Raw genomic sequence first — 13,653 nt, 5'->3', positions numbered from 1 at the left:
CACAACTACCCGATGTGATAGGAAGGAGATAGTTTCATTTGATACTTGTAAATGAAAAGTAGTTGTGATGGGAAGAAATGAGAGGCGGGGTATACCTGCTGCTCGCCGCGGATCTTGCTGCTTTCTCCTCGGCATAGTGACCGTCACTTTCCACGGTGCTTCTCATGCAGGAATTACGAGCAAATCAAGTCTGTCAGTTCTGGAAAAGCATCCCGTTTTTCGGGGGTAGAGGTTTTGATCTCGGGATTGTTCTCTTCTTCTCAAACTGCGTGCTCTTTATTGGAAATAAAAGCTGTGTTGTCTCGGACTTTAAGCACAACAATTACGAAGGGGTTCGGCCAGCTCCTGACACCTTCATGTCCATCAAAGATCATCTTCCTTCATGTTTCTCATGGCAAGAAAAAATAAAAAGCAGCAGCAGTAGTGAGACCCCTAAAACACCAAGATTTCAGCTCACTCCCCCCTGGAAAAATGACTAATCTCCAGTGCTGTTTGGAAGGGGGGCGATACTTTGCTGCGCCTTTTTACGCAACTAAAAAATAAATAAAGTCTGGCGGTATCAAAACAAATAAGTCCCGTGTGAGCGCAGCGCACAGCTCTGATAAGTGAAGTATCCTTGTGTTTCCTTCTTATCGAGCCAGAGACCTGCAAGACAGAAAGGGGGAGAGGAGAAAACAGACAGACAGGCATTAGATGGGTTAATGTCAGTCCCGTCACCACCACGCCACCTCAGCCCGGATCCAGCCTCCCCAGTCCGGCGGACACTTTTTCCTCCCTCCCCTCAATCCCCCTTTCTCTCCCATTGAAACAAAAATAAATGGCACGATGTGGATTTCTCTCTTACTTACCGTCTTTTTTCAAGAGTAGTGGAAATAATTCCCACCGTTCATCTCATCGCATCTTGGAAGAGGTTTTTTTTTTGGGCTGATGCGGTGGAGAGGACTTGAGAGAGAGGGGCAACAAACAAGACGCATCCAAAGCTTCGCCAACAACAGATCAGGTCGACATGGACTACAATGTGTCTCTTTAAAAAAAGCAACACATATAATAAGAGAGGGGAGGAAAAAACTCCAAGGGTCTGATCCGAGGTCTTCCAAAAGAGAAAAAATGGAAACGCGGTGGATCCAGAAGCTGTCTCAGACAGTCTCAACTGATAGACAGACGCATCGAGTGGCTTTTCCTGCTACATTTTTACTCCTCCCCTCTCCACAAGCGTCACCCCTGACAGAGGAGCCTACCTGTCAATCTTTTTAATTGTCTTGTTTCTCCCCCCCCCCTTTCTCCCTCTTCCCTTTTCTTCTAAAAGCTCCGACAAAAAGGGGGAAGGATTCTCTCGGAACTTATCCACTGAAACTTATTTGAACATGTGATCGCAAACCACAACAAGTAATGCGACTGTTAACAACTTAAATGTCACATTAGTGTAACAACAGCGTGGCACTGACACTGCACGAGTCCGTCTCCCACTGAGGGGGTGGGACAAGGGTTCAATGGTCCAATATGTTGTAGTAATAGTTACATGGCTTTGACAGCGAGGGGATAGCAATCTAAATGAAACCTTCAGGAACAAGCTGATAATACACACGCGTTGGTTACAGGTGTAGGCTTCATGTAGGAACAAAAACAGAATACAAATGCGTAATAAACCGCAGCAAAATTGCACAACACGTTATATTTAGCAGATTTGTGGATGTTTTAAAAAGATATCCGGTAGAATTGGTTTCGTGGGAGGAAAAACATTTGAGGATATGTTACGAGGATTGATTTGTTTCACCTTACTAGGAAGTGAGTGTTGTGTCCGGGAAGGGGAGGGACTCTGACAACAAGTCTGTGGCAGTGCTGTGCTGCTGCTGCTTCCAGGGCTGCACCAGAGCCACCATTTAACCCGAAATACTCCATTTAGAGATTATTGTTTTTGCATCGTGACGCTACACAGAATCGCTTCTTTTATTTCAGTTTTTTCCCAGCGTTTTGCACCGCTTCGCCCCGCCCGGCTTGCACACAGAGCGGGGAGAACAGCCCACAGCGCTGGCTAATGGCAGCGGGGTTTATTGCTGCCGTAAAGAAAAAGGAAAAATCAAGTTGAACTTTGTCACATTTCGGAGCCATGTCCACCCTGCTCCTCGTGAGGAACAGCAGAAGAGCGGTTTCGCTAACCGGCTTGGGTCGCAGGGGCACGGACGCACTTTCAGGAGTTCACCCGGTGGCGCGGCGCTCCATCATAGATCTGTCCTACTCCGCACACTTCATGGATTTTCAAGGATCCTCCATACCGAGCAGCATGAAAAAGCTGGTCGTAAACAAGCTAAGTCCTAATTTTAGAGAGGCCGTTTCTACGCAAACCGTCGCGATCCCGACACCCGGGGACGCGGAGTTGCTCGTCAGAAATCGGTAAGTTGTTGTTTTTTTAGGGGGCAGATTTTCCCTCTCCCTGCGCGTTCAGAATAGCAATAAGTGACCCAAAGCGAGTCTATTAGTGGATCATTACGTGACGCCGATATATCACATGGATTTTATTGAGAAGTTGTATAAAGCTTACCTTGATTTACTCATGTCCGGCACCTGCGAGCATCATCATCATCATCACAAGATGGCAAAATACGTGAGGAATAAGCAGTGTACTGTAATTCCAAGTTCCGCCCTCTCTGCATTTGTCTATCAATCCATCTCGGCATCTCTCCCTCCCTCCCTCCCTCTCCCTCTCTTTCTCCCTCTCTCTCTGTCCTCCTGTCTCTACGTCACCAAACTGCAAACAGAAAGTCACGGAGGGGGGGCTCAGACTGGCATCAGGAGATGGAGATGATGGAGAAGGGGATGCAGTGTTACATGGTGCGGGAATTGCAGCATAATTTCTCTCATTCGCAGCTGCAGCGGTGTACTCACCGTTAGGGGAGAGTAAAGCCACCTGGAGTCAGGATCAATGCCTCTTTCAGACACACTAACACACTGAATGATCATCGTATAAATTGGTATAGTATTAAAGTACGCTTAAGGTGGAAAAAAACTTAAATTAATTTAAAAAGCAGGATTTCTGATTCCAGCCGGAGGTAATATTCCAACCTAATTTTGATGTACTACTGTATGTATGCCTGATCTGATTTTGAATGTTATTCAAGCCTTAAATAAATGCACCTCAGGGTTTATTATGGTATTTACTGCCAATACAATTTACAATTCCTATCAGATTTTGTGTAAAACATAGCACATTTGTGTCTTATTTACTCACAAGACAGATATTAGTGAAGACCTTTGACTGTTAGGTTTTCTGTATTTGTATGTGAAGACAGAAATGGGATCAGTTAAGAGGTTTTTATTAACAGAAAATAAAATGTTCTGTAATTGGATTAGTGCTAATTCAAAACTACTTATTCCATAGTGCACAGCATCAGTGCATCCTAATTAAAAAATTGCAAAGAGAAGTGTTAAGCGACAAATTTCAGAGTGAGAAAAATAAAAAGATCATGACTGCAGTTAAGAGGCAGATATATTTACAAGGACGAAATTAAAACAATATACTTGATTTTAAAATGTTACAGATAATATAATTGAAGCAGGTCTTTTCAACATACTGTAATTTCTCAAGTCCCTATTTTCGAGTTCTCCGTACCTCTGTGCATGCTTTTTAAGTAAAACTTGTATGTAGTCAAAGATATGTATACTAACACATACTCTGCGTGTAAGACAGAGGTAGCATCAAACTGCATGATGTGCTATATAATGTTATTCAAAGTGGACTGTCATATGTCCAAAATTCTACATTCTATATTAATTATTTTTGATAAGACAAAAAAATAAATTATACATTTACATGAATTTAGTTGTCGGTTTTGCTATGAATAAAACCTATAGGCCTTGAAATCATACATTTTCTTTAGTTTATTTTCAAAATGTGCATCAATAACAGCTAAACTTTTATTAAAATGTTACTGTAACAAGTCTTGGGGTGTTTAAGTTACCTTTACATAATATAATTTGCCATGTTGTTGCTCTTAGACTTAAAGGTTTGTGTGAACAGACTGTATCGCCACAAATATCAGTTGTTTTAATCTCTTACAATTTCAAATTCTGTATACGTTTTGATGCTAACATAATATTTCCCTGTGAAGAATCTAATTGTATAGATGTAAACTAGTCAAATCAAGGTGTTTTGTTATATCACTGTGACCCGTCTTTAAAACCACAGAAGCATTATCTAAAGCTCAAAGTACACGTGTGACACGCACAGTAATGAGGCACAGCATGCGTCCCGCTCTAAAGGACATAAATGATTTATTTATACCTTACTACTTTCTCACATATTTGTTCCCAACATGTAAGATGAGTATGGCCGTCTTTGTGTCGAGAAGCAAGAAGCAACTATCTAAGATTTTTAAAAGTGTAGTTTTGTTGTGGGTGTCTCTGAAGATAATGAATCATGACATCATGCAATGTGTTTTGTGATACAAGCCTCTCCCTGTCAGTGTAGGACCGTGCTCTTCCAGAGAAAAGGGAATCATTGCCAAAACAAACCAGAGTGTTTGTGCCCCGTGCAGACATGTCTGGAGAAGGAAGCTGAAATCTTGACCTTAAGACAGAATTCTGGGAATATGCACTAATGACCACCGAAAGCTTTTGTTTGTGAATGTATGCATATCGTTCACAACTGTATTTGTTTTATTTCTCTCTCATTTCATAATAATGCTTTTTTTTCTCTGTTTCTCAGTTTTGCTGGAGTGAACGCTTCTGATATTAATTACACAGCAGGCCGTTACGACCCCTCGGTGAAGCCCCCCTTCGATGCCGGTTTCGAGGGTATCGGTGAGGTTGTTGGCCTCGGCCTTAGCGCCAGCTCCAGTTACACCGTCGGGGACACCGTGGCCTACTTCGGCAGCGGTGCCTTTGCAGAGTACACGGTGGTGCCAGCCAAGGAGAGTGTTCCCGTCCCTGCGGTGAAGCCAGAGTTCCTCACCCTGCTGGTCAGCGGTGCCACGGCCTACATCGCCCTGAAACGCCTGGGCGACCTTACCAAAGGTGAGACGGTTCTAGTCACGGCGGCTGCAGGAGGAACTGGGCAGTTTGCCGTGCAGTTTGCCAAACAGGCCGGTTGCCATGTGATCGGGACGTGTTCAACCAACGAGAAAGCCGGCTTCCTGAAGTCCATCGGCTGCGACCGTCCGATCAACTACACCCAAGAAGACCTGGCGAAGACGCTGAGGAAAGAGTACCCACAAGGCGTAGACGTGGTGTACGAGTCCGTTGGAGGAAGCGTCTTAGACCTGGCAGTGAACAGTTTGGCCACCAAGGGCCGGCTCATAGTGATTGGCTTCATCTCGGGGTACCAGACGGCATCAGGGATTCCACACTTCAAAGGGGGAACGCTTCCGGTCAAGCTGCTCCAGAAGTCGGCCAGCATTCGGGGTTTCTTCCTGCCCCACTTCCTCAGCGACTACAAAGAGGCTCTGGGTAACATGATGAAGATGATTGCCAAGGGGAAGCTAGTGTGTGAGGTGGATTGTGGGGATATGTCGGAGGAAGGGAGGTTCGTCGGGTTGGAGTCTGTGTTCCGAGCCGTGGACTACATGTATGCGGGGAAAAACTTGGGCAAGGTCGTGGTGGAAGTGGCACCACCCCCTGTTAGCAATAGCAAGCTGTGATTAAAACAAATCGTTTATGCACTAAAGAATCATTCTTGAAACAAATTATTGTTGGGCGGGAACATTTAGGGCTTTAATTGTGTTGAAAAGAGAATATTGTCTTTATTTCTGTTACATGATTGACACTGTAAATCTACAAAATGCTTTCACAAAAAAAATAGCAACTTTATTTTCTGCTATCATTGTTTTGAAAGATTTTTTTGCACTATTTGAACCTGATTACAGTATTAAACAAAATATTAACTAATAACTGATGATCATATTGTACAATTATCCTAATAAAAAATCTGAAACTGTAGCCTCTCATTTTTTTACAGCGTTTCTCAATCTTGTGCGCCCACCTTCTGGTACAAGTCCACCTTTGAAATTAATTTAGACCAGCTGCCATAATGTGCTCTCTTTTTCGCACTCTCAGGCACTTTATCTACCATAAATGTTTTATGATAGACTTCATTGTTTTTCTAATAGGGGCTTACAATGGTATGCGCTTGTCAAAAGTGAGTGCTGATCCAGGTGTGCTTGGTATTTCATCGCCTGTTTGTGGCTGACAGAAACGGCATTCGCACAATCAATCTTTTGATTCACATGCCCCGAAGCTGCACATAATACAAAAAAAATTAGTCCAGATAAACCAGGAGTTGGACTTGAAAATGCCATTACTTTTCCCACTCCGAGTAAAAAAAAACACATATAGTGAATGTATTGTTGAATGCCCTTTGACATAGTTTTCCATTTTTTGTATTTCATTTGGTTTTCGAAACAAGAAACAAAGCAACACAACAGATGTTAGTAAGTTTAGTCACATGGCAGATCATTCCTACATGAACTCAAAGACTTTCACTCATTGTGAAAAGATAACACTTAGATAAGTGTTTTGCAACTTTAAGAGTACAATAGGTGTCCAAGGTTCCTCAAAAAGCAAGAATAGTACATGTTAAAGCAGGCCGTGCTGTGTTTATGTGCAGAGTGTGGTGTAAAACAAACACCTGTTCCTACCTGGCAGGGAGGGCTGTAGTGTCCATGCACTGTGAACATGTTATTTCCTCATCCAGGTGGCCACTCAAAATATAACTCAGTGTGAAATGCGTTACAGGTGTGACCCCAGCATGCAAAGCTGCTCCTTCACGGGACGGAGCAGGAAATCAGAAACACACCAGGCCAAGGCTGATTTACATTCGTAGTGTAGGAATCCAGAAAAACACGGATAGTCTTTGAAACAGACACCAGTCACTTTTAGATTTATGTGAGTCCCGATGTTTTGCTGACTTTGAAATACATTGTTTTATTTTTTATTAAGTGTAGATGTAAAATAAATATTTAAGCAACACTTTTGAAGTTATGACTTTAACACATACAAGAAAAATTATTATTGTGAGAAAGAACCTATGGACCTTATCTTTCTCTCCTATTATTATATTTGATTTCCTTTTCCTTTCAAATCTTTCAAGCCTGCTTATGTTCACTAAATGTCTTGTTAGAAAGTATGTTTTATGTGATCTAATAATGTTATTCTCTATCATTACACTATGGAGGATTATTAGGAAAGGGCAGAGGAGAACAAAAAAGGGAGGGTGAAGAATATTTGTAATTTCTTTGCAATTCTAGACATTGGAACCAAATTCAGAGAATAAACAATTGACAATAATAAACCTGGACATCTTTTTTTTTTTTTGCATTTTCAGATTACAGTTGAAGTTTCCGTTTATGTGGCGGGCATTAGAAGAAAAAAACTAGAGTGAACATTCTTTTGATTTTATATATATTTTTGTATTTTATAAATAAATTCCAAATGTCAAGAATAAACTCGAAAAAGTAAGATGATATTTGAACATTTGAAAATGAAGCAAACTGCTGGCTTTAGTGCATATACTGAAATTTCAACCTGATTCTCAACATTTCGACTTTAGTCTAGAATACAAAAATGTCCTCCTCCAATTTTTCCCTTAGGCCCTGATACACTGGGGTTTTGAATTATCCAAGAGGTCACGTCTTTATTTAAATTAGGCTTTCTTTGTCTTTACTGAAGGCTACATCATGCACACACCCACACACCTTTAGCCTGAATTAAATTAATAGTATTACATAAAGAAGAGATTAAACTAACACTGTGAAATGCATTAGGTCCATATCAACAGCAACTAATTGTTAAATTATTGCTGTCACCTCTGCAGCACCGCTGTTTGGTCAGGCGTTATGATGCGAAAGCAAGCTGGTACACGCAAGGTGAGAGAGGTGACGATGCACATGTGTGTTTAGATGAAGTTGCTGGAGCGCCGTGTGCATCCATGTTTGCACGGCGAGAAGGAGGCCAGGTTTAGCATCTCTTCAATTAACAGTAGAGGCCTCGTCTGGGCGTCCTCCAGGGCCTACCTGTACCTCCGCTGATTAGTGAGCAGTCACAGCCCCAATTAGAGAACACAGGAACCTGGAGAGACAACACTCTTTATTTAATTGGATTGTGTTGCAGGCGGAGGCTGCTAACTGGCAACGTATTGAAGCAACCTGGAACTGCAGAGCATAAACAACACAGTAAAGATAGAGAAGCGCTCACAGACTTCTTTTTGTGTGATGGTGAAACTTTGGAAACATTTGAGGAATTATGCTAAGTGCCTGTTTTATTTTAGTCAAGGGTTACTGCAGTACTTCCCCTCAGAAAGGGTCATTCACACAGCAGTTTAATTTAAATATTTCTGCACATGGATATAATGGAGGGTAAACCAAATGTGCCCTTTTTAACGCAAATGTAGGAGTATGGATTATACCAAGTATCAACCAATACATCCACCATTTTTCTTAATTTATTTTCATTTGTGTGTATGCCTTTATTGCTTTGTGAATAGCTTTTTTATTGTACATGTAATTGTAGTGTTGGTTTTCTAAGAGGTGCTGATATCAGCAGGTGTACGGTAATGTCAAATAATGTCACTTTTGAAAGAAGAAATGCCAAAGATGTTCCTGATGAAAATGTAAAGACTAATTAATAAGAATAAAATCACACCCTAGCTCAAATAAAAAAAGTAAATTTCAGCACACTCAGGGGTTTTGCTACTTTGGTACTACTTGCACTGGTATTCCCAGTACACCAGTAGTTTAGGCTAATGGAGACTAAACATGGGTATTCCTGTATAAATGACTCAGTGAGGGTTTGGGTTCCTTTCAGCACAATAAAATATTGCATCAATTCTTTGGACAACAATACGATCATTTCTGATAACACAAAGTCTGCTACGATATGATTTTGATTAAATTCAAGACCCTTCAAACGTTATGAAACAATATGATATGCCTAATGGTGACACAGATGTGCCACGGGAATATCAACATGAGTCCTGAAGATGATTATATGTTTACACTAAGCATTGATGATTGTGGATCTTGATTGAATCATTGCCAGATTGGACGCTGCTCAGCATAGGCTACACATCCTACAACTTTTTGTAGCTTCCAATCCATTTTCAGAGCTGTTTTTTTTATTGCAAATTCATTGTAGTGAAATTATCAAAGGTGTCTTTCTTCCTTTTTTCGCACTGAACCCTCTTTTTCCCACAGTTTCCCTTCACCGGAACATGTGGCACATAACAGAGACATCACCCTCTCATTGTGCGATGGTAGTCTACCTCCAGGTGCCTGAGGGACACTGGCTGCTTGGTGCTGCCAGGATCCAGACAGTCCAGTTTCTCTGTGCAAAGTCAGTCAGACCCCCTTCAACTCCCTAACTCCCCGAGCCCCCGTCACTCCTACCTTCCGCCTAATTACCAAACCTAAAACCCCACTTGACTAATTAGCCACAGCAGACCCAGGAACTGTGAGTAAAGGTAAAGAGATGGCTTCATTCAACAGCCTGTGTGTGTGTGTGTGTGTGTGTGTGTGTGTGTGTGTGTGTGTGTGTGTGTGTGTGTGTGTGTGTGTGTGTGTGTGTGTGTGTGTGTGTTAAAGAGTGAAAGAAAGAAGACAAGAAGAAAGGGAAATGGAATATTCAAACCTCCTTTAGCCAGCGCATCTCTACAGCCAATTAAAGTCATTTATTAAACTATTTGCAAAACCTGAGACGTGCATGACAGAATGATAGGGGAATGTGTTTGTTTGTGGCCGTGTATGTGTTCTGGATGTGTGTGTTGTTTTCGCACGCACAAACACGTCCACATGTGTCTCAGTATGGCTGGCAATCTGTCGGCTTCTCTGTCTATCAGCGGCGCGAGAGCTCAGTGGGACATAAATTACAATATGCAAGCAGAGCCACTTGTGTAAGTCTCAATGAAGGGGAGGAATAACTTTCTTAATCAAGTTCCCCTGATTAATTGTAATAAAGGTGTCATCCGTAAATGTGTCCTCCTGATTGAGTAATTCAGGGCCGGAGACAGTAAGCACATCCCTGGGTGATTGGGGAGGGGGGGTTGTTGGACAGAGTGAGGGGGGGGGGGGGGGGGGGGGGGGGGGGTGGAGGACATACTGAGACACAAATAGCTCCTGGGCACACTGGCAGCCTTCGCACAACTGACAGTTATGAAATACAATTATCGCTGTGATCTGCTTAAGAATTCATCAGCAGCTTCAGCGGCCAGTAAAGACGTTCATAGAGAGATGGGGGGGGAGGGGGGCGCGAGAGAAGAGGAGGCCTCAATGATTAAATGACATCTTTATTTTGTCCAGCAGACTGTCCGCATGACGTTTCACTGTTTGTTGTGAGAGGATGATCTTTTCCTTACTGTAAGTACACTGTTGGTCAATGTTATCCATAAATCAGTACACTACCTGTTAAGAAAAGGTATTTTGCAGTGACTCAGTGCTTTGATGATTTGTAGGTCAAAAGGTGAAGTTTAGGAGCTCGGAGGAAGCTGAATTTTGTATAAATGTAGTTTTCAAATTCAGCGTTATGTGGCCCTTCAAAAAATGCAATACTCTCTAATAATTTTGATCAAAATCTAAAGCTTTATTTTGGAATAATGTCATTAACATAATCTTTAGAGAACCGAAGGGATTGAATTACCTATATTCTAAACAAATAATTGTTATAATTGACAGTTATACTGTACAAGAATCTGCTGAGGAAGACTGAGCGCACCAAAAAATGGTAAGTAGACCATAAAGAAAAGTAGTTTTTTCTTTGTAAAAAATGTTTTGGAGGAGATATTTTTTCATTTTTTTATTTAAAAATCATAAAATAGACTTATGACTCCCTATCCAATTTAACGTTGGTTTTGTGTTGGGAACTGCTGGTCTTGGTTTCTCATTACAGATGTTTCAATGTTTTCAAAAAAAAGGACACTGAGAGAGAACAGACCGTAGCCAAGGCCATTTCCATAAGTGAAAAAATAATGTGTGTATCTGCCCAGGAATCCTGCTAAAAAAGAAAAACACAAAAGCAAACAACCTCCTTAGCGGAGTCAAAACAATGTAGATATATAAACAGTGGTTATATGTAACCTACACCTAGACAGTCTGGCTTATCAACAAAGTGTGACCTGGTTAAACCACAGAACACATAAAGGCATGTAGATCATCCATTGTTACTGGCTATACATGATCATTTGCAGGTATGTTGCCAACTTCAAGAGCACCACAATTTCAAAAGCACGATTTACTAGCATGCTGATAAGAAATAGAAATGATATAACATGTTGTATTAACCTCTATCAATGCAGTACAATACAACTTTATTCGCTGCACTGCTCGTGAACGTATTGAATAAAATATCAAAACAAGCACTACCGTTTCTATTTGACAGATAAAATCATACTCGACAACATTCATCATCTCTGTACCTACATTAACCCTTTGGGGCACCTTGTGTAGCCTCTGGAGGGGGCCGAGGGTCCCTCACTGTGTCTGTTCAGATGTAGATATATATTCAGGTGAAAGGCAAGGGCGCTTTTCACCACCTCAGGATTAATGACAACATCATCGCCATTGCCATGCTGACCAGACCCATATTTCCATTGGCTGAATAAAGGGAGGAAGAGAAGGGGTGGGGGAGTGTATGAGCATCCTGTCTGCGGGATGACGGACAGGTCCTCAGTCCTGCTCCCCCAGGTCCCCCCCTGTCCTCATTCTTTACCATCCTGAGCTGGCTGGCGAGGCAGCGTCTCTGCGGCCAAGGACACGGGGGTGTCAGCAGCGCGTCTGGGTAACATCGTTCATCAGGCCGCATCGGTAATGGGTAGCTCTCTGTGACAGTGGTCATCAGGACACAAAAGCAAAAGGGCCCATAAACATCGCATGACAGATGGCTGGGAGGACAGCTTCGGACAGGGAGGGAGGGATGGAGAGCGGGAGATAAAGTGAGACGGAGGGAGAGGGAGAAGGACAGAGGTGGAAGAGAGATCTCAGGCTGGATTGTTAAGTCTTGTGAAAAGTCTCGAGTATGGGATGGTTTATGAATGCCCATGTTCAATGTCAGATGGGGAGGGAAACGCTGGGAATCACAGGGGAAGTGGTTTGCAACGAGACAAAATAACTCCTGTAAATCAGCTCATGTTGAATTTAATGCAAACATTTTGCGAAAAAAGTGACTCTAGCCTGTTCATTGCTTAAAATAAACTAATTTTCAAAAGTACACTTAGTTAAAGGAGCCCTATTATAATTTGTTGGGGGTTCCCTTTCCTGTAGTATGTTATATAGGTTTTTGTGCATGTAAATGGTCTGCAAAGGCTACAATTCCAAAGTTCCCTCCAGAGGGAGTTTCTCTTCCACACACTCCCCCCCTGCCTGAAAGGCCTCCATTGGACTCCTTTGATTACTTCCGCAACATAGTGACATCATTATGTAACACTCTTGTTTCTGTTGGCTAGCGCTCTAACACATTGTACATGATAGGCTACGGGGCGGGGCATCTTAAAGTGGTGGACCAAGCAGAACGGAGCTGGCCAACTAAACAATCAGGGCAGACTGGGCTGTGGTTTCAGACAGAGGGTGAAAAGAGGTGCTGCAGCAGGCAGTATGATCACAATTAAAACCTTTTTGAACATTAAAGCAGATAAACACGTCACAATAGAGACACAAAATGTACATTTTGTTTAATAAATTAAATGACCACCTACTACTGCATACGGCAGGTTGGTGAAGATGATTCTTCATTTGCATGTGTTTCGGCACATTCGTGTTTTTATATGTACATCAAGTGTTTCTCCTATCGAAGTTAGATTTTTCGTCTGCATGTCACTAATGACTTATGGCCAATTAGTGGGGTGAAAACATTTAACCTTTAGCGTTATCCGAAAGATTGCTTCAAAGCCGAATGTAGAGAGAAAGTTCTAGAAAGAAAGGTTTAGAAATTGTCGAGAAGGCATCTTCAGATCTTCAAGCCTGCAGCGCCGATATGTCAGAAGATTTCATCAAAAGAACATTTGGCACAACTCAGACTTTGAAGAGTTTGACAGATGCGATTGGCGTCAGAAAACTTGGCCTGAGGACGAGGAGGAGGATGTTTTTTCAGTAAATTACAGTCTAAGCAGTCTTAGGCAGGGTGAAAGTTAAGGAATAATTACAGAGGTGATAGCAATGACAGAACGCGAGAAAACAGGTTGTGTGAAAATGAGGTGAGGGTGTCGAGGGCTGTCATATAAGTGACTGCGGAACCTGTCATAGGTCCCCACAGACGGGAAAACAATTGTTGTGTTAGCAACACCTTTTGTCACCTCAGGATGTATACTTTGTCTTCACGTGTTTACAGAGAAATCAAGTCCCAAATGTGAGGTATGATCTGCAAAAACACGGGGAAATGTAGCTTCCATACCCTCCAAAGTGACGCCGCAGGCCGCGCTGCATCTCTCTTTGTTTTTGTGGAAACAGCCTTGCCCGTCCATTAATCGTCATCCATCCATCCTGTGCACCTGTATATAAAAGGGAAATTAGAATATCCATCACTCGAGCACAACGTCAGCGTGATTGATGGGTTAGTCACAGGATCCCCTCCGTTTCCTACCCAAGTCTGTGTAGCAGGAGCGAGAAGTGAACATTATCTAGCACCATGATCAGATTTAGTCTGCGCATTTCCATCTAGGAGAGCGTTTTGAGTGGATGA

At 42.2% G+C, this 13,653-nt stretch overlaps 2 protein-coding genes across 3 annotated transcripts in view; one reads left to right on the top strand and one right to left on the bottom strand.

Moving 5' to 3' along the window:
* Nucleotides 1–4,684, bottom strand: part of LOC307046213 (teashirt homolog 1-like) — a 38,499-nt gene extending 33,815 nt beyond the window's left edge. Inside the window, exons 1-2 of one of the 2 annotated variants that reach the window (XM_079692479.1) lie at nt 2,540–4,684; nt 96–645 (exon numbers count right to left, since the gene is read on the bottom strand). In XM_079692479.1, the coding sequence (XP_079548605.1) occupies nt 96–135 (40 nt within the window). In that variant the 5' untranslated portion in view covers nt 136–645; nt 2,540–4,684. Of the gene's footprint in view, nt 1–95; nt 646–848; nt 1,130–2,539 lie in introns of those variants that run through there. The other variant, XM_079692478.1, reaches the window with a different exon arrangement.
* On the top strand, nt 1,834–5,931 carry LOC307046215 (prostaglandin reductase 3-like). The gene is made up of 2 exons (XM_079692481.1): nt 1,834–2,391; nt 4,703–5,931. Exons 1-2 carry the CDS (start codon nt 2,108–2,110, stop codon nt 5,631–5,633), a joined length of 1,215 nt encoding a protein of 404 aa, XP_079548607.1. The 5' UTR covers nt 1,834–2,107; the 3' UTR covers nt 5,634–5,931.
* Nucleotides 5,932–13,653: the final 7,722 nt, after the last annotated feature.

The sequence above is a fragment of the Notothenia rossii genome (assembly GCF_949606895.1).
Source record: "Notothenia rossii genome assembly, chromosome: 7".
Classification (NCBI taxonomy): domain Eukaryota; kingdom Metazoa; phylum Chordata; class Actinopteri; order Perciformes; family Nototheniidae; genus Notothenia; species Notothenia rossii.
This window is presented reverse-complemented; position numbering and strand designations above follow the sequence as displayed.

Coding starts and splice junctions, on each gene's coding strand:
- LOC307046215 (XM_079692481.1), top strand. CDS start 2,108: ATGTCCACCCTGCTCCTCGTGAGGAACAGCAGAAGAGCGGTTTCGCTA. Junction 2,392..4,702: donor GAGTTGCTCGTCAGAAATCG/GTAAGTTGTTGT, acceptor TCTGTTTCTCAG/TTTTGCTGGAGTGAACGCTT.